The 25,332-nt window shown below is 61.8% G+C and overlaps 10 protein-coding genes across 10 annotated transcripts; 4 read left to right on the top strand and 6 right to left on the bottom strand.

The window, feature by feature from the left end:
- Window positions 1-53: 53 nt before the first annotated feature.
- Window positions 54-475, top strand: A1Q1_05233 (uncharacterized protein; the record flags this gene model as incomplete). Its single annotated transcript, XM_014328708.1, has 2 exons — window positions 54-59; window positions 104-475. 2 exons carry the CDS (start codon window positions 54-56, stop codon window positions 473-475), a joined length of 378 nt encoding a protein of 125 aa, XP_014184183.1.
- A 334-nt stretch (window positions 476-809) lies between these two features.
- On the bottom strand, window positions 810-1,730 carry A1Q1_05232 (delayed-type hypersensitivity antigen - related protein; the record flags this gene model as incomplete). The annotated part of the gene is made up of 1 exon (XM_014328707.1): window positions 810-1,730. The coding sequence occupies one exon, from the start codon at window positions 1,728-1,730 to the stop codon at window positions 810-812; it is 921 nt and encodes a 306-aa protein (XP_014184182.1).
- A 3,952-nt stretch (window positions 1,731-5,682) lies between these two features.
- Window positions 5,683-6,692, bottom strand: A1Q1_05231 (peroxisomal dehydratase; the record flags this gene model as incomplete). Its single annotated transcript, XM_014328706.1, has 2 exons — window positions 5,683-6,440; window positions 6,524-6,692. 2 exons carry the CDS (start codon window positions 6,690-6,692, stop codon window positions 5,683-5,685), a joined length of 927 nt encoding a protein of 308 aa, XP_014184181.1.
- A 321-nt stretch (window positions 6,693-7,013) lies between these two features.
- On the bottom strand, window positions 7,014-10,382 carry A1Q1_05230 (uncharacterized protein; the record flags this gene model as incomplete). Its single annotated transcript, XM_014328705.1, has 1 exon — window positions 7,014-10,382. The coding sequence occupies one exon, from the start codon at window positions 10,380-10,382 to the stop codon at window positions 7,014-7,016; it is 3,369 nt and encodes a 1,122-aa protein (XP_014184180.1).
- Window positions 10,383-10,788: 406 nt separating this feature from the next.
- Window positions 10,789-11,700, top strand: A1Q1_05229 (uncharacterized protein; the record flags this gene model as incomplete). Its single annotated transcript, XM_014328704.1, has 1 exon — window positions 10,789-11,700. One exon carries the CDS (start codon window positions 10,789-10,791, stop codon window positions 11,698-11,700), a length of 912 nt encoding a protein of 303 aa, XP_014184179.1.
- Window positions 11,701-11,779: 79 nt separating this feature from the next.
- On the bottom strand, window positions 11,780-13,550 carry A1Q1_05228 (uncharacterized protein; the record flags this gene model as incomplete). The annotated part of the gene is made up of 2 exons (XM_014328703.1): window positions 11,780-13,269; window positions 13,373-13,550. 2 exons carry the CDS (start codon window positions 13,548-13,550, stop codon window positions 11,780-11,782), a joined length of 1,668 nt encoding a protein of 555 aa, XP_014184178.1.
- A 977-nt stretch (window positions 13,551-14,527) lies between these two features.
- On the top strand, window positions 14,528-16,639 carry A1Q1_05227 (monooxygenase; the record flags this gene model as incomplete). Its single annotated transcript, XM_014328702.1, has 1 exon — window positions 14,528-16,639. One exon carries the CDS (start codon window positions 14,528-14,530, stop codon window positions 16,637-16,639), a length of 2,112 nt encoding a protein of 703 aa, XP_014184177.1.
- Window positions 16,640-18,177: 1,538 nt separating this feature from the next.
- Window positions 18,178-19,857, top strand: A1Q1_05226 (acetamidase; the record flags this gene model as incomplete). Its single annotated transcript, XM_014328701.1, has 2 exons — window positions 18,178-18,586; window positions 18,638-19,857. 2 exons carry the CDS (start codon window positions 18,178-18,180, stop codon window positions 19,855-19,857), a joined length of 1,629 nt encoding a protein of 542 aa, XP_014184176.1.
- Window positions 19,858-20,103: 246 nt separating this feature from the next.
- A1Q1_05225 (secreted protein) lies at window positions 20,104-21,424 on the bottom strand (the record flags this gene model as incomplete). The annotated part of the gene is made up of 2 exons (XM_014328700.1): window positions 20,104-20,744; window positions 21,181-21,424. The coding sequence occupies 2 exons, from the start codon at window positions 21,422-21,424 to the stop codon at window positions 20,104-20,106; spliced, it is 885 nt and encodes a 294-aa protein (XP_014184175.1).
- Window positions 21,425-22,883: 1,459 nt separating this feature from the next.
- A1Q1_05224 (uncharacterized protein) lies at window positions 22,884-25,155 on the bottom strand (the record flags this gene model as incomplete). Its single annotated transcript, XM_014328699.1, has 3 exons — window positions 22,884-22,971; window positions 23,447-23,627; window positions 24,516-25,155. The coding sequence occupies 3 exons, from the start codon at window positions 25,153-25,155 to the stop codon at window positions 22,884-22,886; spliced, it is 909 nt and encodes a 302-aa protein (XP_014184174.1).
- Between the last annotated feature and the right edge of the window lie 177 nt (window positions 25,156-25,332).

The following is a 25,332-nucleotide window of genomic DNA, read 5'->3' as shown; positions in this document are numbered from 1 at the left end:
AATCACCAGATCCGGGTTTCTGTTTTCCTCCATCATCATCTGATTAGCCCACCATGACTGTGAGTAACCTCCCTGCCTTGGAGCAGCCACTGACGCCGCCTAGGCGATGGACACGTCAAAGCTGAACAACGCGCCCGCCGCGATCCCCATCCCCGAGCCGGCGCAGCACGACGACCTCCGCAACGCTGCCGACCCCTTCGGTGCTCCCGACTCGGCCTACCTCGACGGCTCGGGCACGGGCGAGCAGCCCTCCCACCCCACCGTCGCCGAGACGGGGGCGTTCAGCCCCGGCCACGGCTGCGGGCCGATGAGCGGGCAGCTGAAGCGCCGCGAGAGCAAGACGGGACAGCGCATCATCCGCCTGGCTTCTTTTGGCGGCGAGGGCCTCGATGCTAAGCCTGCAGCTGCTAGCCCGGACGACAAGCCGGGCGTGCAGCAGATGCACCAGCACCAGGCTCAGCAGGGCCAGCAATAGCCTCTCTGAGCCAAAGCGAATGAAACGTGTCTCCTTTGCACGAGGATACCGCCCGACCCAACACTCCGTCCTCGTAGTCACCAGGCGACCGCGACCCACGGACCGAGCGACTGACCGAGTCCCGCCCTAAAGGGCAAGTGTACACTGAAAGCAGGATTTCAAAAACGGGAAATATGCGCAAAAAATGCATAACAACTGGATAACTGTCCGATGTACGATTATAATGGAAAAAATGTCCGTCCAAGGCCCAAGGATGTGGTGGTGTGCGCTACCAAAGTCTAAACGCGCAAATGTCTACGAGAGGTGGGGATCAAAAGCATGAGCGCGGTGCGGCTTAGGGACGGCACACGCCGGCGAGACAGGTGGTGTCGTCGCCGAAGGCCTGGCAGTTGATACCGTCCTTGGCATTCTTCTGGGCCTTGAACGCTCCCCATCGGCATCCGCCGCACGACATCTGCTCGTTCTGGGTGTCGACGCACTCCCAGTGCTCCTGGGAGGCGTCGGCGTAGCACGTCTCGCGGCCGAGCTTGAGGCACTGGTCGGCGAGGTACTCCTGCTCCTGCTCGAAGACCTCGTCAATGCGGGCAGGCTCCTGACGGCGGCGAAGGCCGGAGGGGACGGGGCCAGAGGGCGTCGAGTAGACGTAGAACGTGTCCTGGGAGCAGTAGTCGGAGCGGATGGCCGAGGCAGGCTCGCCGTAGCAGTACCACTGGGAGAAGATGCCGATGCGGGTCGGGTGGGTGACGAGGAACTGGGAGCCCTTGCACGAGTTGCGGAAGATGCCCGCGAGCCCGCTGGCCTTGAAGAAGAGGCGGTCGCGGACCGAGTTGAACGACGCGTCGCGCGTGTTCACGTCGCGCGTGCAGCCCTTGAACTGGTAGCGGGAGCGCAGCACGCGCGTGTCCCAGTATCCGCCGGGGCAGTTGTTGGGCGAGCCCTTGCCGTAGCCGTTCTTGAGGAGGGAGACGCCGAGGAAGGATCCCGGCTCGCCGTACGCACACTTGCACAGGCCGGTGGAACGCTCCCAGTACGAGAAGCCCTTCTGGCGGTTGTTGCAGTAGGCGGCGCACTCGTCGCCCGAGGACTTGTGCGTGATCCAGGCGTTCAGGATGGTCGTCCAGAGGGCGAGCGTGTTGTAGCAGCCGACAAAGGGCGTGTTGTCGCCGTCGTCGGCCCAGAAGGTGCGCTTCTCGACCGAGGCGGCCGAGGCGGGCATGAGCATCACCAGGATGGCGAGGAAGGCTCCAAGGAGCATGGCGAAAGAGTGTGGGTGGGGTGTAAGGAGAGACGAAAGGGTGGCCGGGGGAGGAGCGGCTGGGCAGGGCAAGTAGACGGGTGAGGGGGATGTTTTGCAGATCCCAGCTCGGTCTCTCTTCTTATATACACCTTTTGTGTTTCTCTTCTCCTCGGGCCAGCTGCAGAGTACCGGTACCGGGACCTTGCTCGCTCGTCGGGAGCCGCGCATCCGCACGCTGTCCTCTGCGTCTCTGCGTTGAGTGGGCTACGACCTCGGGTCGGGTCCGAATGGACTGGGGATCAAGGGGGCTCTTCTCGAACACACCCTAGCGCGGAGCGATCAACAGGATAACGAGCCCATGTCGTTGTTTCTGCTGCTTATTCCTGATTCCTGAGGCTTGAGCCGTCATCGTCCATCGTCGCCCGAGGTGCGACGGTACGGGTTAGCCAGAATGAGTTAACGACAGCGAGAGGCAAGGGTGCCACACCGACCTACCCCACGGCCAGGGACTGAGACCACTATGGGAGCGTCGATTGTAGGCGCGTCGAGGCATGCCGTAGCTGGTCTTGAGCCGCAGGGCACCCTGCAGCGGCTCGAGCTGCAAATCCACGCATTCGAACGCTATGGAGCCGTAGTCAAGCGCCTCCCGGGGGCTTGCGCTTCCGAAGGCTTGGACCACATTCATCGGGTTCTGCAGCAATTGCAACACCTTCAGGCCAGCGTCAGGCTGGCTTCAGGCCAGTCTTCAGGCCCAGCTTTGCCCGTTCTGCCGCTCGCCGTGCCTGGCGCAAGCAACTGCCCGCGTTTGTCGAGCCCCTCTCCAGCGGGGGCTCAAGCAATTCTGTGCTTGAGCGGAACAGCGTAAACTAGGTCTACCGCCGACGCCACACGGGCCAGCGTCAGGGCTCATCGACGGCAAGGGCCGTGGTCATTCTCGGCACTCAGGGCGGCGCTTCATGAGCTATTCATGTACCGCACCCGTTCTTCCTCTCTGTCTGCCCGCATCTTTCTCGGAACGAACCTATGCTTACACGGCTTAAACGGGCAGAAGGCACGAAGGACCCATGATCCCCTTGCGCTAGTTGTTTCTGAAACAGAGCCGCCGCTCTGATGTCTGGTTCGCTCCTTGGCTGCTCTGGTGGACCTACCACAGCATAGTCCACGTCTTCGTAAACTTCGACTTCGCCTTCGTGGGGCACTGGAAACAGTGGAAGCTCGAACCAAAGGAGGCATTACGCGCATTACGCACGAGTGATCGGACGGGAGTGCGTCACCGTATCGAGCGGTTTGTCCACCAACCATACACCCCAGCGAGAACCGAAGAACCGGCCGTACCACAAGGAGAGTGAGACAGCCGTCCCAGAGCATGCACAAACGACTCCCGCACACATCCTTGGGACCAAACACTGCTTATGATTCGTTCCTCGCATCAACCGAAGGACGCCTCAGAAGTCCCGCAAGCCTGGACGCATCTGGACACGCCTGGCGTCCTGCGGCCAACGCGTCCTGTGCTGCTTACGCAACATTGTCTCGTACACCATTCATTTCGGCTCCTTACGCACTCCCTTGCCTTCATTCCTGTTTCCTGTTTACCGGAGTGTGCCTGTCAGCAAGAACACGATGCCGCAATGTTGGTATTCTGGGGCCTCTATCTATTCTGTCTGTGCCTGAGTGTGGCCGTGAGGTCGTGAGGAAGTCCCGGACCGGCTCTACTGAGCAGCATGGCGGATGTTGACACAACCAGCTGATCCGGAGCATGCTGCACGCTGCGGGACCGCAGCACATGGCCCGCACGCCTCGCTCCGAGGGTTGCACGCGCCGTATCGACCCCTCACCCCTCCCCTTCGCGGAGCGAACGAGGGGGGCACGTAATATGTCAGTCTCCGCGCTCTCGCACTCACGCTCTCACCCTCACCCTCGCCTCTTCGCTCTGTTCCCCCGTTCCTCCGCAGCGGGTAGCCTTGAGCTCGATCGGGGTTGCATGCAAGTCCTGCTTCGAGGACACTCCGGTGGCGGCACTGCACCAGTGACGCCCAAGAATGTCTCTGCACAGCTCTCGCCTTCCGATACTCGGTAGCGGCCCATGAGACATGCCTGCGTACTACTGGTACTACTCGGACTATTGGTAACTCGGTGTCCAGACAGTGCTAACTTTATAGTGCTTCCAGAACACCTATTCCCACGAGAGCGATCAAACTAGAGCGTCAACTAAGACCTGAGCCCCACTCATGCTCGAAGGATAGGACAGAAAGTAAGCCAGCAGAAAGGACGTACGTACAGACGCGCGACCTGACCACGAGCGCGCGGCTGGGGACTAGCATGGTCAAGGATATCAAGGGCGGTTTGCTTCCCGGGGCCCAATTCATATCGCGGATAGCATGACTAACTCTGCCGGCATGTCTTGCCAGCATCAGCCTCGTTCACCGAGGACGTCAAACGAGGCGGCTCGTGCACTCTGTTCGGTGCACCTCATGCATAATCCCTTTCCGGTGGCCCTGAGACAATTCGTCTCCTCCAGCTCCCTCACCTGGGGACTGTCCGACAGAACTATTTTCGACATCCTTGTGCCTCGCGGCAGAAGTCGAATTGCAGCAGACGTCGGAAGCACAGGACTGCTGACGAGAGGACGGAGGAGCAGGCGGTGCGAGCGGTGCGAATGTACCGCTCTTCCTAAACTTGGAGAAGGCTGGGTGAGGACGCAAGACGCAGAGAGAGAGAAACAGGTCAAACACAGCGTAGCACCGACGTGCGGCAATTCAACCCCAATTCAACAGTCAAGCCTCCCTCCGTCGGCCCGTCTGTTTCCTGACGTCCTCTTGAAGTTGTTGATGGTCGTGTGGTGTCTTACAAGCCTGCCCGCCTTTGTGATCGTCGAGTGGGTGCTTTCTGCCATTGGTTCAGTGCACGGCCGATACAGAAACGGATTTGTGGAGAAATTTGAGTATCCGCCTCGCCCAGCAGATCAGGGCGCTCCAGGCCTGCTTTCGCTGTTGGACGGCCTGAATTCAGCTTCCCGTCGCTAATATGTGCCCTGTGAGCGAACACCCGGTGACACTCAGTGTCACTTTCGACCCACCGGCAGAACACCTGCCAAGCTGCACGGTTTCCTACCTGACTACTGTTGTCCGAATAGCCAGGCCTGGCTCGCTGGCTCGCTCCGGTTCACCCAGGCTCACCACTGAATAGTCTTGCCCGCGAACGATCTGCCTGACAAGTCTGCCGTTCGTAACGGACATACCACCTTGGCCGCGGCTGATCGCGACGCCACTGTGGCCCGCGCAACCCTGCCTTGATTGCCTCTGGGTTGACAGTCTTTCGGTACTATACTGTACGGTATTGAAGAGCATGGAAGATGCCCGAGCGCTGACAGTCACTCAATGCCCGTGAGCTGAAGACACTGAACGGTGAAGGCTCGCGACCGAAGGAGCTGAAGAACCCGGGTACTGAATGGCTCCACCATCAAAGCCCTCGTACCCGCCCATCCATAAGTTGGGTCACCTGGTCGAGCGTGCGCATTTAAGCATAAAACTTCTTATTCGGAGGATTAGTCGGGACCACCAGGTACGCTCCCGAACGCACACACGCACACACGCACTCGGTCAAGACACACATGGGTCGACAGGCGCCACCGATCACGAGATGCGCTGTTCGTGGGAACGACGGGCGTGGGCCTCGTGACTGTCGAACGGTCGAGGAACAACGGTCATGGTGTGTTCTGACCGCTGGAAGGTCGAACACTGGAAGGAATGGCATGTGTAGACAAGCATTGCGGATGGGCGACAGGTGGGACAGCGAGGAACACCATCGGAGCGTCCATGGGTAAGTCTTCTCATCTGTTAAAAGAACGAGTGGAACGGCTAGCGTGACTGCATTCTTTTACTACACACTGCTCACGCATGGACTACTGACTACTGACACACCACTGAGGACCCAACGTGGGATTTACGACCACCTCCAGCCCGCTTTGCGCTTAGAGCTTGGCCTGGGCGGCGGTCCTGATGAGGGCACGACCGTTGGAGAGACAGACCTTGCCGCCCTCGACCTTGGTCTCGAAGATGATCTCCTCAAAGCCGTCCTTGTCAACGTTGCCCGTGCGCCAGACCGAGGTGACGAGCTTGTCTCCGGGCTTGACGGGCGAAGCGAAGCGAGCCTGGTACTCCTTGATGTTGGCGGGGTCGCTGTTGCCAAGGGCCTTGAGGAGGTCGTGCGCGGTCGAGTTCCACGAGTAGAGGCCGTGGATGATCTCGCCGCCGAAACCCATCTTCTGTCCCGGCTCCGGGGTCGCGTGGAGCGGGTTGTAGTCGCCGTTCAGGCGATAGAGGAGCGCCGTCTCCTTGGTCGTCTGGTTCACGAGCGTTGCGTCCGGCGCCTTGCCCTTCGGCGGAGGGTAGGACGCATTGGCGGGGCCCTTGGGACCGCCCCAGCCGCCCTGGCCGACGTAGAACGAAGAGGAGAGGATCGAGGCGTAGACATCGCCGTTGGCAGCGTCGACGAGGTCGGTCTGCGTGTCGACGACGGAACCGGGCTTGCCCTTGTCCCACACACCGGCGACCTTGGTGCGGATCTCAAACTTGCGTCCCTCAGACGAAGTGGGGATCGGCTTGAAGAACTTGATGTGACGCTGACCATCAAGAACACGCTTGGCGTCAAACTTGGGCACGTCGGGGATCTGGATCGACTTCTGGCCCTTGTAGAAGTCGAGGACCTCCTGGGTGGTGCCCTTGAAAGCTTCGGAGTCAGCGGAAACTCTCAAAGCCCGGAAGGATGTTTCGCTTGCGCGTGCAGCGCTGCAGCATGCGCCATGTACGCACTGAGGATGATGGGGTAAGTGGGGAAGGTCTTGAAGTCGGGGTGCAGCTCGTAGAGGAACTGGAGCTCGTCGGCCTTTGCTCCGATCGAGTTGGCGAAGAGCAGGACGTCGCGCTTGAGCCACGAGACGGGCTGGCGGGGGTACTCGAATCCGACACCGGGTCCAGACATGGTTGCTTGAGAGTAGAAGTGATGGGATGCGGTGGGCAGAACTGGGGTTTCAACGAATATATAGACTACTGTGGGTGGTGGACTGGAATCCGGGGCATCCGGGGGGAAAGTAGCCGGGGCGAGACGCCGGACGCCGACAGCCGGTGGGGAACTGCCCCCAGCGTCGGCCATGTCCGCCAGCCAAGTCTTTTTGGGTTGTGGGCGGCATCGAGCGCTTGTTGCGCTTGTTGCGCTATTGCGCACTACGTCTTGTGTCATCATTCAATTACTGCTGCATGTCAATGGTACCAACTAGCGACTTTCTACGCACTCTACACCCGTCTACAATCGGGAAACGCCCTTGTAGCCTGTCCGTGGCTCGACGCTCTCGAGGCATCGCTCGAGCCAGTCCCTCGTCTCCGCCGGGTCGATGACCGAGTCAATCTCAGTCGCCTGCGCCATGTTGATAGCCCGTCCGCGAGCGTACATGTCGTCGATGAACTGCTGCTCAGCCTTGGCCCTCTGCTCGAGGTCCGGGATCGCGTCCAGCTCCTTCTTCATGCCGAGCTTGATCGCGCCCTCGACGCCCATGCCTGCAAACTCGCCAGTCGGCCATGCAACGCTGCTGAAGGGAATGGAGGTGCTGCCGCCCAGCAGCGCCTGCGCGCCCAGTCCATACGCCTTGCGCACAGTCAGACCAAACATGCGGCCGCCGGTGTCGACGAAGCCAGCGCCCGCCGCGAAATACTCGGCGAAAGCCCTCAATCCGCCCTCAGGCTCCGCCTTGGGGCCGACCATGAAGCCGGGCGTGTCGCAGATGGCGAGGACGTGGCAGGCGCGCGTCTTGGTGAGAATACGGAGGAAGCGGGACGCCTTGCGCGCAGAGTCGGCATCGATGGCACCACCGAGCGGCGAGAGGACATTCGAAGCAACCACGCCGAGCGTCAGCCCCTTCACGCGCAGGAAACCAGTGATGAGTGAGTTGCCCCAATGCGCGCCGAGCTCGAAAAAGGGCGTGTCGTCGTCCGTAATCAGATCCAGGATGCGGTGCATGCTGTACGCGCGCTTGCGGTCGGTCGGGATCGCGTGGCGGAACAGGCGGGCGTCCTTCTCCCAAGCGCCCGCGGAATGCGGGTGGAAGAAGCCGACGAGCGTCTTGGTCGCCTCGGTAGCCGCCGCCTCGTCCCAGACAGTCACGTCAACGTTGCCGTTCTTCAGGTGCGCAGAGCGGATGGGGCCAACGTCTTCGGGCTTGACGACGCCCAGACCGCCGCCCTCAATCATCGCAGGGCCGCCCATACCAACACTCGTGCCGGGGTTCTCGGTAGCGATGATGAAGTCGCACGTGCCGAGGAGCGCCGCATTGCCCGCGAAGAGGTTGCCGTTCGCGACGCCGATGGTGGGAATGCCACGGAAGTTGATGCGGGCGAGGAGAACGAAACTGGGACCGTTGAGGCCCGCAACCTTGGTGTGGAACGTGTCCACGTCGCCTGGGCGGCCGCCCCCGCCCTCGGCATAGAGCACGAGCGGGGCGGGGTTCTCGAGCACAGAGTGGAAGATCCGATCCAGCTTCTTGTGGTGGAAGTAACCCTGGGTGCCGGCAAGCACGCCATAGTCGTACATGACCACCGCGGTGCGCTGGCCATCAACCTTGGCCCAGCCGACGATGACGCCGTCATTGCGCGTCGCGAGCAGGTTGTTGCCGCTCAGACGCGTGCGCTGCGCAGCGAGCGCGAGGTCGCCGTACTCGACAAACGTGCCCGCGTCGACGAGGTCGGCCAGGTTCTCTCGCGCAGTGCGGTACTTGCGATCGCGGCGGCGCTGCGTCGCCTTGGCACGGATGGGGTGGTCGTCCTGCAGCTGTGCGCGCACTTCGTCCAGCTCCTGCAGCGAAGCGGGCTTAGAGTCCAAGTCGACCTTCTCCTCCTCCACAGCCTGGCTGTCATCCGCCCCCTCCGAGGTCGAGAGGAGCGCAACCGCATCGCCCTCCTCAAAGTTGTCACCGGGTTTCGCGAGGACCTTGAGCACCTTGCCTGAGGCTGCAGCGCGCACCGTGTGCTCCATCTTCATGCTCTCGACAATCAGGACTTCCTCGCCCTTCCGAATCTCCTGGCCCTCCTTGACCGCTACGCTGACAACGCGACCCGGGAGGTGGGTCTGGACGTACGCTTCTCCAGGTCCCGCGGGAGGCAGGTTGGACGACCGGTTGACCTCCTCCTCCTGCGGTCCGTCGGCGGCTTCCTGCGCCGTGCGCTCGGCGTCAATCTTGGTCGCGACCTCGTACAGCTGGCCGGCATTCTCCTCAACGTAGCGCGTGTGCACACCCTCATTCTTGGCGACGTGAGGATCCTCGCAAAGCGCAAGCAGAAGCGCCCGATTCGTAGCCACGCCAGTGATGCGGAGGCGGTCCAGCGCAGCGCGCGCCCGCGTAATGGTGTCCTCGTAGCTGCGTCCGGTAAGGATAATCTTGGCAAGCAGCGAGTCAAACTCCATACCCTGCTTGTAGCTCCCAACGCCCGGGATCGGTGCGTGCGCCGCCGTGTCGACGCGCACGCCCGGGCCAGTGGGCAGCGCGAGGGAGCGGATTGTGCCCGTCGTGCCCGTCGCGCTTCCATCGGGCTGGAACTTCTCGGCGTTGATGCGCAGCTGCAGCGCCGCTCTCGGGGCGAGGTCGGGCGTCGCGCCCAGCGCCTCGTGAAGCGGCACGCCCTGTGCGAGGCGGATCTGCGTCGCAACCAGATCGACGCCGTACGCTTCCTCCGTGACCGTGTGCTCGACTTGGAGGCGCGGGTTGCACTCGAGGAAGTAGTACTCATCACCCTGGAGGAGGAACTCCATCGTTGCGAGCGAGCGCAGCTTTCCCTCTGCCGCTAGTGCGAGGGCAGAGCTGATGATGCTCGCGCGCAGGTCGCCTCGCCCCCGCAGCGTCGGAGAAGGGCAGAGCTCGATCAGCTTCTGGTTCCGGCGCTGCAGGGAGCACTCCCTTTCTCCGACGGCACGGACGAGTCCCGTGCCATCGCCGACGACCTGAACCTCGATATGCCGCGCCTGCGGGAGGAAGGGCTCGGCAAACACCCTGTCGGAGGGGAAGGCCGCGCGCGCCTCGCGGCGACATCCGTCGTAGGCGCTCTGCAGCTCGGATAGGTCGCGGACAATACGGATTCCACGGCCACCACCACCCTCAAGCGCCTTCAGCATCAGCGCCTGTCCCTTGGGCAGTTTCGAGGCAAAGTCGCGGATCTCGTCGAGCGAGGCGTCCGCGCTCGTGCTCGGAAGGACGGGGACCCCGGCGCGACGCGCAAACTCTTTGCTCGTGTGCTTGTCGCCGAAGAGCGTCAGTGTTTCGGCCCGGGGGCCAATCCAGGTCATCCCGGCGTCCTGGACTGCCTTGGCAAAGACGGGCGACTCGCTCAGAAAGCCGTAGCCTGGGATCACGGCGTCGGCCTTGGCATCCTTCGCAACGCGGATCAGACTGTCGACATTGAGATAGGCAGAGGCGCCCTGGCCAGGGATCTGGAGGCGCTGCCCGGGTGGAAGATTCAAGACATGCGGGGCGTTGGTCCCCTCGGACGCAGTATGGATGCCCAGAGCGGTGTGGCCGAGCAGTCCGATCGAGGCCTGGATGCGCACGGCGATCTCGCCGCGGTTGGCGACGAGGATGCGCAGGGGACGCTGCCGAGTGGAAAACTCGGGGACGCGCACGCAGCTCATGTCGTCGTCTGTGTTGTTGGTGTTGTTGGCGAGGGTGTCTCGTCGAGGTTGCAGCCAGGGGACGTCATAAATGTGGAGAGCGTTGCAACGACGTTCGGCTACCCACACTCCCGGCGGATGGGCAACGGCGGGCAGTGATCGGACGTGACCGGCGGAGGTCGCCGAGATAGAGTTCCCCGCGCGATATCCGCGTGCAGACCACGTGGAGCGGCGTCGTGCCTGGATTACTCAGAATGTTCAACTTCCGTTGGCGCCGTTGGTCAGCAATGTAGTCAGCACATGACGCCATCCGATCTCTCCTTCCGAACACTTCTCCATGCTCAACAGAGCTATAAAGCTCACCCCTCAGCTCTTATCTCGGACCACAGCACCAATCAGATCACCCCGCTTCTTCACCACATCCACAATGACCGCCTCCACCCACGCCAGCTTCCAGTACATCGACCCCGCGTCCATCAAAGACACGAAGCCGTGGTCCAAGGTCGACGGCCCCGGACGCTCCTACGGCGAGGTCACGGTCGAGAAGCCAGTGTACAACGCCCGCGACGACGCTGGTGACTTCAAGGACGTCGACCGGACCGGTTTCGCATTCTACACTTCGCCGTCGGCCGTGCCGGCCGAAGACGTGCTTTCCGACGGACCGGCAGTGCGCGGAGCGTACTATGACGAGGTCGAGGCTGCGCTTCGCAAGAATCTCAAGGACGGCGACAAGGTGAAGCGCGTGTACATCTTCGACCACACGATCCGCGTGCGCGACCCGAACGCCGCTCGCCAACCCGTCGCGTTCGTGCACGTTGACCAGACTCCCGGCGCCGCTGCTGCCCGTGTGCGTAGGCATCTGGGTGACGACGCCGAGGCCCTGCTGCAGAAGCGCTTCCAGCTGATCAACGTCTGGAGGCCACTTGGACACGAGGCGTCCGACCACCCGCTCGGTGTAATTGACTGGCGATCAGCATCGAAGGCGGACCTCACCCCCGTCGACCTCCTGTACCCCGAGCGCAACGATGGCGACGACGACGACCGCGGCAAGGAGAAGCTCCCCGACGCCGAGACGCTGCAGTCGACTGAGGGATACAAGGTCGGAGGAGAGACATACTCGGTCTTGCCCAACCCGAAGCACCGCTTCTACTATGTCAAGGACATGCGCCCGGACGAGATCATGCTCCTCAAATGCTTCGACAGCGAGAGCGCCGAGAACGGCGGTCCCAGCGACCTCGCCGGCTTCACGCCGCATACCGCCTTCGACGACCCGAACACGCCCAAGGATGCCAAGCCGCGGCAGTCGATCGAGGTGCGTTGCCTCGTGTTCTACGAGTAAACCTCACCCCTAGTAAACTCATTATGTATCCTAGTGTAGCATACGTCCAAGACTGATCATTCACTGACATCTACAAACTCTACTTGCTTACAACGTGAACAGTGGCCTGCGCCGGCTGCGACGGCGACTGGGCCGGGGATTCGACAACCTTCTCGTCCACGCTCTCGGCGACAGGTGTCGAGATGGCCGTTTGGGACGAGTTGGCGCTCTCCAGGATCTCGGCGACGGGGCGGTCGGGTGCGTGCCACCAGATGAGATACACGATGTGCGCGGGGGGACCGCAGCAGAAGAGCAGCACAATCATCCATTTGGGGTTGAGGACGTTGACGAGACCAAAGACGAGGAGGTAGCCACCTGCCTCGCAGCCGATCTTGGACGAAAACGCGACGTCAGCGTTGTACGTGAGGAACGTGGAGAGGTACGTCAGGATCGAGACCTCGAGGGCGAGGAGCTGGATGTTGTAGAACGCGCCGGCGAAGGAGAGGACGGCCTTGTAGTGGCTCGGCCGCGTCATGCCCGGCTCGGATCCGACGCCCTTCTCGCCCATGTAGTACGCGGCGAGCGCGAGGCCGCAGAGGCAGTAGTACGCGCCGATGTAGATGTACATGATCCAGCGGAATTTGGAAGCGACGTAGCGCGTGCGCAGGCGGTCGTAGAAGATACCGAAGAGGATGGCGGCGACGAGCGCCCAGCTCTCGGAGATGGCGTAGATCCACCCGTTCCAGTCGCCGCCGACCTTGTTCACAATCTTGTTGAAGGACGCATTGAACCAGCCCTGCGTCATGCCGCCCGTCACGAAGATGGAGGGGCCAAGGGGGCCGAACACCGGGTGCCACAGCATCTTGACGGGATTCCAGAAGTTGGCCTTCCACGCCGCGAGCTTGGAGCCGGTGCTTCCCGACCCGCCTGAGAGGGCGAGATCCTGCACCACGGCATTCTCGTTCTTCAGGTCGGCCTTCTCGACTCGGCGGTACTCGACTGTCCCGTCGTCGAGCTTGACGCGGTGCAGCTCCACATCGGGCTGCTGCTCCACGTGTGCGGCAGAGGCGGCGGTCTTGTGCCCGCGGAACCGGCGACGGAAGCTGATGGCATGAATGAAGAAGCAGATGACACTCGTGCCGCACAGACCAAGGAAGACGGCATACTGGTGGTTCCAGTTCGGAAGACCCTTCTGTACGCCTCCGAGGATGAGACCACCCGCGAAAACGCCAAGGTGGAACGCGCACTGGTAGATGCCCGCGTTGGAAGCGCGGTTGTGAGGTGTACTGCACGCCGCGATCAGCTGTCCCGCCGCCGGCCACAGGATGCCCGCGCCCCAACCGAAGAAGGCGGCGCCGACCAAATTGGCAGCATTGTTGTTCGCGAACATGCACGCGATCCATGTTCCATACGAGATGGGACCCCAGATGAGGCAGAACTCTAGTCCCCACCACGAGAGGAAGAAGGTCGCCCACATCGACGTCACAAAGTAGGCGCTGTAGAGCACAATGAGAATGTAGGCGCCCGTATCGGGGAAGCGGATCGTCTGTACACCCTGGATGGGATACGACGTGAAGAGTAGCGTGAAACCTTGCTGTTAGCAATGACGCGGTTTTCTGGCGTTTTGCCGAGTTTTGCAGCGAGGTGTTGCCACTCGTCCGCGATAATGCCCACAACGCCTGAAGCCACTCACCAAGGGACATGATCCAGACGTGGATGTCGCGGTCGCCGAGCCAGTGCCACAGTGCCTTGAGCGAGTACTTTTTGTGCGCAAGCTCGTGCGCTGGCACATCGAGCACCTGGACCGGCGCCTGGGGGCCCTTTTTCTCAAAGTCGGCCTCAGAGCCCGTACTTGATGTGTTTCCCGACATGGTTGTTCAGAGGTTTGGAGCAGGATAAACCGAGGCATCGAGGTTCCCAAGCGCCTGTCTTATAGCGCCACGCTTCTAGAACGCAACAATGCATGGCGACCACCAGTTTCAGGCGGAGCATCTCAAAAAAGTTGGAGATTGCAAAGCCTAACTGAATGATGAATGCTGCTCCGCGCCCAAAGTTAAGTCGTGACTGGTAGTAACCTGATGTAACCAATCGGCCATGAGTTCCCGGACAACGGCCATGGATCCGCCGGCACGACCCATCGGCATCGTCGGGCAGAACCCACTGGCCCATCGCCATGACCATGGCATTTCCCCTCTGTACGTAAGTTGTGGATACGATCCGATCAGGGGGCTTGCAATGTATCTTACGGTCTTTGCTTTGTTGCCCAGCCGAGAGGCGCGGGGTTAGTGTCCTTTCCAGTGGGCGGCGCACGGGGCAGAGTCCGCTAGGCCGCTGTTCACCGAGATAAAGCTTGGACAGGGACAATCGGCCACGTGGGGCTGATAGTTGTGATATCTTTGCGTGGGCGCGTGTTTTCGGCTGGGCATGGCGTGCTGACGCCATCCTCTGATTGGCTCCTGCCACCGCGTTCGTCACTTGCATGCCCGGTGTTGCAATCCCTTCTCATCGTTGTACATACTCCCCCGTCCACTCGCCGTCGCCTGCTCCCCCTCGCCGCGCTCGTCTAACGCGTCTGCCACCTCGCCTGTCTCACAAATGACCCTGTCAAGCCAGCCTTGCGCAGTGGCATTGTCAACCCTTGCTCGGAGTTTCTCATCCAGTCCCGAGCTTCTTTCGATCACATCTTGGACTGAACTAAGCACACCAGCGTGGAGCACCAAAGGGAGCACGTTACCATGGCCTTTTGAGATTTCTGACGGCCCTCGCGGCGCTTCCCTCGGCTGCGTGACATTCATAAGCACTCACAGTCGGCACTGACCAACTTTCAACATTACCCAAACTCACCACAATGCCTGCCCCCGGCCACTCCGGCACTGGCGTCTACCACCCGAACGGGCACTCTGACCCGCTGAAGCCGTCGCGCTCTGCGACGGTTGCGGGCATCATCAACAACCTCGCGCAAGCTGCGAAGCCTCCGGCCCCGAAACCAGCGCCCGTCAAGCGCAACTCGTCCGCCGACTCGGACGTCAGCTCGGCCTCCTCAACCTCGGTCTCCGGCAAGGACATCAACGGCACGCACGTGCGAGATGTTTTCCGGAACACGGCCAACTCGGTGTGGATTATCACGAGTGCGTGGGACGGCGAGCCCGTCGGCTACACGGCCATCACGGTGAACAGCGTCTCCGTCGAGCCACCGATGATCACATTCAACATTGGCCGCAGCTCCAGCTCGCTGAACACCATCTCGCGCTCGCTCAAGTTCGCGGCACATCTGCTTGCTGACGGCGAGACGGCCGCCGCGAAACGCTTTGCTGCCGATGCCAAGCTTCGCTTCGCGGACAAGTCGACGTGGAGCTGGCACGAGGACGGCCTGCCTTCGCTCTCCAACGGAGTGCTCGCGCGCCTAGCCGGTGACATCGTCAACCTCTCGCACGCAGGTGACAACCTCCTAGTCCTCGGCCGACTCGAGAACATTGATATCCGCCCCGGCCAGCCGCTCGTGTATCACCAGGGCTCCTATCGCACGCTGCCTGACCCGACGGCGCAGCTGTCCCTGTCCCCGCCGAAGAAGGACCGCCGCATCTACCTGAACGCATTCGACATGTGCTGCGTCGGGCACCAGGCGAGCGGCATGTGGTCCTACCCCGGCGACAAGGCGAGTACGTACAAGGACCTCGAGTACTGGACCGACTTGGCGAAACTGCTCGAGGGCGGCGGGTTCGACGCGCTCTTCCTCGCCGACGTCGTCGGCATCTATGATGTGTACCAGGGCAGCCGGGATGCGGCTGTGCGTTCCGCCGCGCAGGTGCCCGTCAATGACCCGGTCGGCCCGATTTCGGCCATGGCGGCCGTCACGGAGCGTCTCGGTTTCGGCGTGACCGTGTCGCTGACGTACGAGTTGCCGTACGCGTTCGCGCGCCGCATGAGCACGCTCGACCACCTGACCAAGGGCCGCGTAGCTTGGAATATCGTCACGTCGTACCTGAAGAGCGCGGCGACCAACCTCGGCCTCGACGCGCAGGTCCCGCACGACGAGCGCTACAACATTGCCGAGGAATTCCTTGAGGTGTGCTACAAGCTCTGGGAGAGCTCGTGGGAGGACGACGCAGTCATCCGGGACTGGCGCTCGGGCGTTTATACCGATCCCGCCAAGGTCCACGACATTGAGCACAAGGGCAAATACTTTAATGTTCCTGGCGCGCACCTCTGCGAGCCCTCGCCGCAGCGCACGCCGTACCTCTTCCAGGCGGGCGCGTCAGCGCGCGGTCAGGCGTTTGCCGCCAAGCACGCCGAGAGCGTCTTCATTGCCGGACCCAACACGACACATCTCAAGCGCCTCACCAAGGGGATCCGGCAGAGCGCAGTCGACCAGGGGCGCAATCCCGCGGACATTAAGATCTTCGCCCTCGTTACCATTATCACTGGTCCGACGGATGAGGCGGCACAGGCCAAGTTTGAGGAGTACAAGCGCTACTCGACGGTCGAGGGCGCGCTGGCGCTGTACGGAGGCTGGGCGGGCGTCGACCTCTCGACTCTGCCCTTGGACCAGCCGCTCGAGTACGTCGAGAACGACGCGATCCGGTCCGTGAACGAGATGTGGAGCAAGCAGGGCGAGGGCGGCGAGGTTTGGACCCCGCGCAAGATTGGTGAGAAGATTGCCATCGGCGGCCTTGGCCCCGTCGCCGTTGGAAGCGGCAAGACGATCGCGGACCTGCTCGAGAAGTGGGTCGACGAGGCCGACATTGACGGCTTCAACCTCGCCTACGCCGTCACGCCGGGCACGTTCGAGGATATCATCACCTACGTCGTCCCCGAGCTCCGACACCGGGGCCGCCTTCCGACCCACCAGAAGGCGAAGAAGGGAGAGCGCAAAACGCTCAGAGAGAGCATGGGCGGACCCAATGCCACAGCCCACGTCAGCCCCGACCATCCGGCGTATGCGTACAAGGTGTCCAAGTGAACGAAAACGTAGAAGTTGTAATACATGTATAGTAACAGCACCGTCTACTGCAGTGGCCTATAACTCGAGTCATGGCTCTGCTGTGAGCTAGCGTGAACAGCGAGTGGAGCTCACAGTGGACGGGCGACTTATCTTGCAACGAAAAAGCGGCCCAGCTTGACGAGAGTTGGGAGACCGCCTCTGTAGTCGAGCGCGGGCTCAGCACCGGGAGCTGCTGTCAGCTCGTTCGCCGGCGCGGCTAGCTCACGCGAAGTTCTGCGAGGACAGGTACAGGGCCGCCTGTCCACGATGAAGATGCTCCTCGTCACTCGAGGTTGTGCACGCTGCCATCAGCTATATCCACCTGCTCAGGTCAGCTTCCTACCCCGATCCAATGTCAAGCTGGAAAGCAACTTGAAGACTTCTGGGGCCAGGCCAGTATGCTGCTGCGGTCAGCTCTCGCTCGGCCTCGCCAGCTTCGTACCCGGACATAGTTGCGCGGGTAGCCCCCGCCGGCGTCAGCACTGAGAAGCAGTTCAATGAGGCAGCTTGCCTAATCAAACTGTGTGCCGACAACTGGGGAAGGGCGTGTAGACAAGTGCGTGCTTCTCACAGTTGAACCTGGTTGCGTCTGGTGATCCGCCTGTCCGTGCCCCAACGCCTGAAGTCAGCTTAGCGGTTGCCCGTTGAAAGCTCACCCTCTCGTTGGCCCGTCACAGCGCTGTTCGTTACATTCGGCTCTCGCCTGTATTGGGATCAAGGGGTTTGTCCGGTCGTCCGGCTCTCTCCAGTAGTGTGTCCGGTCGTCCGGCCCTCTGAGGTGGTGTAAGTCAAGATGGGGTGTGAGTGATGGTAAGACGTCAGAATCATTGTGTCAGTGGTGGTCTCTTATATATGCGTCAGACACGCCGTGGACAGAAAGCCATTGGGGTGTGAAGCTGTGCTGCTATCCTCGCACTCTCGCAACGTCGCACTGTGTGCGCTGCGAGATCTCCCACGCGGCGTGCTCGGTGCTGCTTGAGTGTGAATGCGGTGCGACGTGGGCGTGCGCAGCCTGTCTGATGAGACAGCACTCGAGCGTGTCCTCAGTGCGAGGGTGCGCGGTGGCTGCGACACGATGTCCAGCATATGCTGCAGCGAAGTGCGTGCGGCTTCACAGTCTTGCGAAGCGTGTCGTCCATGTGTCTGCTCGCCCACTCATACTCCGTCGGAAGTCGCGGGACCGAGCCCAACCACCAAGTCGCGCAAGAGGTAGCCGATGTCTCGACGGACCGGTCGCCCGGCCGACCACTTCCATGCTCTGCAGCGGGCCCTCAGTAGTTACAACTGCATGCATGCCCACCGTTCCATCCCTATCTGTGCTATCTTTGAACGCCGCCGCATGCATGATCGTATAAGTCGTATAGATGCTCTGCCCACTCGCGTCTCTCTCTGGCGGAGTTAACCGATGCCCGTGCCCTGTTGGGGGTTGATAACCGAACCCTGGCGGGGTGGTGGGCTGGTAACTCCACTACACATCGAACCTTACCTCACTTCCTTTCTCAACCTCAACATCCACCATGACAACAGACAAGGGCGACTGGAAGGCGCGTGCGGCCGCATACAAGCAATCTATCCTCGACGCGATCCCGCCAGAATGGCGCGTCGACGAGTCCGTCCTCGCCGGCCTGAAGCCCGGGTCCGAGGTGCGCTTCGTCGCCCAGCAGACGATTCTGACCAAGGACGAGATCCACCTGCTCGCGCGCGACGCGACGACGCTGGCCGCTGACATTGCCGCGGGCCGCTTCACTGCCGTCGCGACGGCCACGGCTTATGCCAAGAGTGCGGCGGTTGCGCACCAGGTCACCAACTGCCTCATGGACTTCTTCCCCGACGAGGCGCTTGCACGCGCCAAGGAGCTTGACGAGTACTACGCCAAGAATGGCAAGACTGTCGGTCCGCTGCACGGCGTGCCCGTCAGTGTCAAGGGTGAGTGTGCCTTCCGCGGGGAAGGCTGCGCGGAACTACGCTGATACCCAGACATGGTCGCGGTCAAGGGCCGCCGCATGACTGCGGGCTTTCTCGCAATCGCTGAAGGCCCCTACGGCGTGTCGGCCGATGACGCTACGCTCGTCGCGGCTCTGCGCGCGGCGGGCGCCGTGTTCTACTGCAAGACGACGAACCCGCAAGCCATCATGCACCTCGAGACCGACTCCTTCCTGGGCCCGACGACGAACCCGCTCAACACGGCGCTGACGTGTGGCGGCTCGTCGGGCGGCGAAGCGGCGCTGATGGCCGCCGGCGCCGCTGTGCTCGGTATCGGCACGGACATTGGCGGCAGTATCCGCAACCCCTGTGCGAACTGTGGGCTTTACGGCTTCAAGCCCACCGCTGCGCGCCTGCCGCGCGGAGGCATGATGGGCGGTATGCCGCACCAGGAGTCGATTGTGGGCGCGACGGGCCCGCAGACGGTGAGCGCGCGCGACATGCGGCTTTTCATTGAGACGGTGCTTGCGTCCGAGCCGTGGCGGATCGATCCCGGCTGCGTTGGCATGCCCTGGAAGCAGACGCAAGGGTGGCGGTACGGCGGTGCCAAGCCGCGCGTGGGCGTGATGTGGGACGACGGGCTGGTCTCGCTGCAGCCGCCGATGAAGCGTGCCCTGCGCGAGGCGGTGGACAAGCTCAAGGCTGCCGGATTCGACCTCGTCGACGTTGCGCCGTACAAGAGCAAAGAGGCGTGGGACCTCATCAACACGCTCTACTTCACCGATGGCGGGAAGCGGGTGCGCGACCTGTGTGCGGAGACGGGTGAGCCCATCCTCCCCCTCACGCAGTGGGTGATGCAGGGTGCACGGGAGATTGACGCGACCGAGCTCCGCGAACTCGTCAAGACGCGCGACGGGTTCCGCGCCGCCTACAACCAGTATTGGAACGAGCAGAAGATTGACGTCCTCCTCTGCGCGCCCGGGTATGGTACCGCGCAGCCCCTCGGCACGACAAAGTACTGGAACTACACGTCCTTCTTCAACCTCGTCGACTACCCCGCGGGTGTGTTCCCGGCCTCGGTCGTCAAGCCGGAGGAGGACAGGAAGGAGGAGAAGAAGGCCTTCATCACCGATATGGACAGGTACTGCAGCGAGATTTACGACCCGAAGGTGTTCTGGAACGCGCCGGTTGGCCTCCAGGTCGTCGGACAGAGGTGGGATGACGAGGCGACGCTCGAGGCGCTGACGCTCATCTCCAAGGTCGTCACTGCGTAGAATGTAGAAAGAGTAGTTTAGAAAGAAGTCAGCATGCATAAGCGTAGTTCGTCGCATGATCCGGACACGGTCAGATACATAGATGCAAAAACAGATCGGAACGGGAAGCGGGAGGCGGCACGAGAAATACGAAGCTACAAACATGTCTAGGTGCGGCTTTCGAGCAGGACTCTGGAGAGAGAGAGAGAGAGTATGTAATGCGAGAGCGAGACGTGGTCGAGATCGAGAAGGATTCGTCTATCATGTCTATGCGAGCGAGGCAACGAGGCCCGCAACGAGGAGCGCGGCGCTGACGGCCAACTTGCCCGCCGCGCTGCCATTCGGATCAGTGGGCGCCACGGGCCCCGTCTGACTCGCGGCCGCGGCCTCGGACGAGCTGCTCTCGGCCTCAGCCTGATCCTGCTGCGTCTGATTGCCATTCTTGACCGTGGGCGCGTTCCCACTGCTGGGCACCTGGTCGGGCGTGATCGTCGGAACCTCCTCTGGGCTCCACTTTGTAAAGTTGCCCACGTTCTTGGCATACAGCTCGCCCGGCGGGTCCGTGTTCATATTCCCGACTGGCCAGTAGTTGCACACGAAGAAGGTCTGGGAGGGGAACTCGGTGTCGTTGCTGCACCCGACGTTCCACGCGCACCCGACCGTGTTGGAGCTGTTCCACGTCATGGCCGTGAAGTGGCTGTTGGCCTGCGCCTCGGGGTATCGGAAGGGGTAGTAGTCCCACTCGCTGGACCAGAGCTCCATCATGCTGTTCACGTCGAAGCGGCCCTCGGGCAGCGAGTACGACTGCTCGGCCAGGTTGTCCGACCCCCAGTGCTCCCACAGACAGGTGTCGACGTGCTTCTGCGCCTCGCGCGCACACGACTCGTTCCACTGCGTTGGTTGAGAGCCTGCATGTCAACATGATGTCACGACTGTTTCGGAGGGGAGAGCGAGATCTACCGCGCGGAGCAAGAGGCTAGAAATGCCGAAAAGGCTATTATCGTCGTCCGCATACACGCCGCTTTACAACAACAGCGTACTGCGCCGTCTCCACATTCCTGGAGCGGCCTCAGAGCAGATCCGTTCCTCCGTGGTGCGTGTGGTGAGGCTCAGAAGCTTCTCAAGGACAGCCGCTTGGGGGGCCCGACACTCGTCCCTGGGAACAGGTGGCGACTGATCAGCGCGCCGCCGCCACCAGCAGCATTCGCCAGTAACTCATGCTCTCGTCCCAGGGTTCAACGGGGCCAGCAGCCGCCAGACACTGCACCAGCGCGCTCCAGTCCCCACCACTAGCTTCGATGCCTTGCTCCCTCGCACCTCTGGCGCTCGTCGCAAATGACTCACCAAACTGCGCTCTCCAGACATTGCTCGTCGTGACAATCCACTTTGCAATGCGCGAGTTGCCCTTGAGGTCTTCGTCGTTGCTCGTGTCGTTCATCATGAAGTCGTACTTGCTCGTGCCCTCTGGATACTGCGGCCACCATGGATTCGTCGCGCTGTCGTTGGAGGGAGGGACGTCGTTCCATTGCGCTCTTGCGCCGAGCGCGGCGAGGACAGCGACGGCCGCCGTCGTCGAGAGGGACGGCATGGATACGGCTTGGTGTAGGAAGGGATGGTCCGAGGGACGGAAAAGTTAGGAGAGGGTCGGAGGGGGGTTGGGAGAGTTATTCGCCGATCGGGTTCCGACCTGCGTTGAAAAGTTAGAGGTGATGAGGTGAGGATGTCTGGGGTGAGTATTCGCGAGGAGAAAGAAGAAGGGGATGGGCAAGAAGGATGCAAAGGCTGCTTTATGCATGCTGAATGGGGGATGCGGAGACCAGGAGACCGGTGCAGGCCGCAGCCAGCAGCCTTGGACGAATGCCCAAGGGGCTTGGCGAAGTACTGGCAAAGACATGCGTCATCATTGCGTCTCTCGATCCACCCTACTCCACCTCCACCACCCCACCGAAGTCTGCCCGCCTGCCCGCCGAACCGAACACCCAGGGCATCAACCACCGGTGAGGGATTCCCAAGTACAATGCATTGAATTAGAATACTCCTTTTGCAGGGGCGTCCGCATGTCCGCAACGTCAACGCCAGAGACGTCACTGGTGACAGTGAGGCTGGCTGGGAGAGACGATCTGCGCTCCACCACAGCGCAACCGGCCATCGCTTGTCCACCGGGGAATCCGTTGCGGCCCACATACCACCAACCGCACTTGGCACACATTGCTGTGCCGCCATGTCGCCGTGCGCCCACACTGCTTGTCGCCCAGTACTGAGCAACATGCCGCGACAAGAGCTTGTGCTTCTTGGCGAGGGGAGGTGAGTCAGCAACAGCATTCGAGGGGGCCAGCTTGGGAACGGCTTCTCCGAGTCTCCCTGCTTCTGGACCCCTTCACTGTCCTCGTGTTCCCTGCGTGTGTCCAGGCTCTTCTTACATGAGCAGTTTCGCGGCCTCATTGATTTAACATTGGTCGCGCCGCGTGCCGCGTGCTGCGTGCTGCGCGCTGCGCGCTGTGTTTGTGGATCTCTTGATTCCTGCTTGCTCAGGTACTCGGGTCCTGACAGTTCCAGAGAAACAGAGCTCGGAAAAATGTCGCGCAGAGCAAGAGCATGAGAGCACGAGTCTGAGCAAAAACCGAAAACGTCAGTAATCGGATCCCCAGGCACACATCACGTCCGCAGCAGACAAAAGCAGACGTAGATCCTGAGGATCCTGAGGTCATCGGCCGTGGTCGTGCCGTAGCTGTTAACTGCGGATGAAGGCGATGCACCTGCGCGTTCTCTGTCTGTTGCGGTATGCATATCATTCTCTTTTTCGGCGTCTTGGGATCTTGGGTAAACTTCTTACTCTCGTCTACTGACGCACTGCTCCTCTGGGCTTATCTACTCCCGCTGATCTGGATTTATCTGATCCGGGGCCCTCTTCCACCTGTGCTCATCTTGAGTGCTCTGCGCTCTACTACTGACTCGCTCTGAAGCGCATGCCGCGATAAGTTCTCAAAGACGGCGGCGCCCTCGCCCTCGCCCTCGCTTCGCTCAGCGTTCGCGGCGTTCGCGCTCGCTTAGAGCTTCGCCTTGGCCTTCTCCTTGTCTGCCTTGATGAAAGCGGCCGTCTCCTCCTTCGAGCGACGGGCGGCCTCGGCGCCAACACTGTACGTCAGCTTCGCTCATCGCATCGAGCAGCCTCTCGAGCTGGCGTAACAGGCTTCCGGAGCGAGTGTAGCAAACACTCCGCACTCATCAAGCACCCCCGCAGCGAGCTGGCACTGCCCTCACCGGTGGGATGACGAGGCGACGCTCGAGGCGCTGACGCTCATCTCCAAGGTCGTCACTGCGTAGAATGTAGAAAGAGTAGTTTAGAAAGAAGTCAGCATGCATAAGCGTAGTTCGTCGCATGATCCGGACACGGTCAGATACATAGATGCAAAAACAGATCGGAACGGGAAGCGGGAGGCGGCACGAGAAATACGAAGCTACAAACATGTCTAGGTGCGGCTTTCGAGCAGGACTCTGGAGAGAGAGAGAGAGAGTATGTAATGCGAGAGCGAGACGTGGTCGAGATCGAGAAGGATTCGTCTATCATGTCTATGCGAGCGAGGCAACGCTCAGGCTCGAGGATACTCACAACTGTCCCGTCGCAGCCATGCGGAAGACGCCCCACTGGTCCGGAATCAGGTATGCCGCATAGTTGGTCTTGGGGCTCGGGTCCGTGATGGCCGCGACGAAGGCGTTGACGACGTCGCTGACTTGCGCGTACCCGAGCGCAGGGTAGGGGTGGACGAAGGAGGGGTCGAGGATGTTGGTTTCTGTCGTTAGCGCCAGTCCACACGAGCGCAGCGAGTCCACACGAGCGCAGCGAGTCCACACGAGCGCAGCGAGTGCACACGAGCGCAGCGAGTCCACACGAGCGCAGCGAGTCCACACGAGCGCAGCGAGTCCACACGAGCGCAGCGAGTCCACACGAGCGCAGCGAGTCCACACGAGCGCAGCGAGTCCACACGAGCGCAGCGAGTCCACACGAGCGCAGCGAGTCCACACGAGCGCAGCGAGTCCACACGAGCGCAGCGAGTCCACACGAGCGCAGCGAGTCCACACGAGCGCAGCGAGTCCACACGAGCGCAGCGAGTCCACACGAGCGCAGCGAGTCCACACGAGCGCAGCGAGTCCACACGAGCGCAGCGAGTCCACACGAGCGCAGCGAGTCCACACGAGCGCAGCGAGTCCACACGAGCGCAGCGAGTCCACACGAGCGCAGCGAGTCCACACGAGCGCAGCGAGTCCACACGAGCGCAGCGAGTCCACACGAGCGCAGCGAGTCCACACGAGCGCAGCGAGTCCACACGAGCGCAGCGAGTCCACACGAGCGCAGCGAGTCCACACGAGCGCAGCGAGTCCACACGAGCGCAGCGAGTCCACACGAGCGCAGCGAGTCCACACGAGCGCAGCGAGTCCACACGAGCGCAGCGAGTCCACACGAGCGCAGCGAGTCCACACGAGCGCAGCGAGTCCACACGAGCGCAGCGAGTCCACACGAGCGCAGCGAGTCCACACGAGCGCAGCGAGTCCACACGAGCGCAGCGAGTGCACAAGTAGGATAGAGGACAGAAGGAGGAAAAGAGATGGGGAGAGGGAGGTGAATGGGGAAGACGGGCTGCTGGGCTGTGCCAGCTGGCGCAGCCCTCCGCACGACTTACTCGAGAAGTACGGGCACACCGTAGCGACGCGGACCTTGAGATCATTGCACGAGGCGACGATGCCCTTCATAATGCCCAGGATGCCCGCCTTGGCGACTCCGTAGCCAACTCCATCCGACCCATAGAACGTAGACATGGAGCCCGTGAACACGATGCTCCTCAGTCCCGGGTCGGCCCGCTTGTCATTGATGAAGTACCAGAGCGCAATGCGCGTCGTGTACAGCACGCCGATGAGGTCAATGTCGATCGTCTTCATGTTGGGCTTGGTGAGCTTGCTCGCATCGCCATCAAGACGGGGGTCGAAACGTCCGATCTCGCTGACGCCCGCGTTGGGAAGCACGACGTCAATGTTCCCGAACGCCTTGGCGCCGGTTTCGAACAGGGCGACCTGGTCGTCCCAGGACGTCACGTCGCACTTGGCGCTCACGACGGACGAGGGCCCAGACTGCGCAGACACCTGCTTCACCGTCTCGGCGAGGCCGGCCGCGTCGACATCGCCGAGCACCACCTTTGCACCCAGTTCGGTGAACTTGAGCGCGGTTGCGCGCCCGAAGCCCGAGCCGGCGCCCGTGATGAGGACGACGCGGCCGCGCAGTCTGTCGGCGTGCGCGTAGCATTCGGAGGTCGGGACGGCGGGCATTGTGCTTTGTGTTTTGTGAAGGAGTGTGTAGAGTTGAAAGTTTAAGAGAAAAGGTGTTGCATGCACCAGATGTTGATCAAGTGGGCGATGGGCAGCTTACGCTGGGCCAACTCCGGAATGACTAGTTGCCGGTACCTGGGGCGGACGTGCCCGCTCGCGCCCCTCGGCGTTGCGCGG

Source organism: Trichosporon asahii, assembly GCF_000293215.1.
Source record: "Trichosporon asahii var. asahii CBS 2479 unplaced genomic scaffold scaffold00002, whole genome shotgun sequence".
Classification (NCBI taxonomy): domain Eukaryota; kingdom Fungi; phylum Basidiomycota; class Tremellomycetes; order Trichosporonales; family Trichosporonaceae; genus Trichosporon; species Trichosporon asahii.
This window is presented reverse-complemented; position numbering and strand designations above follow the sequence as displayed.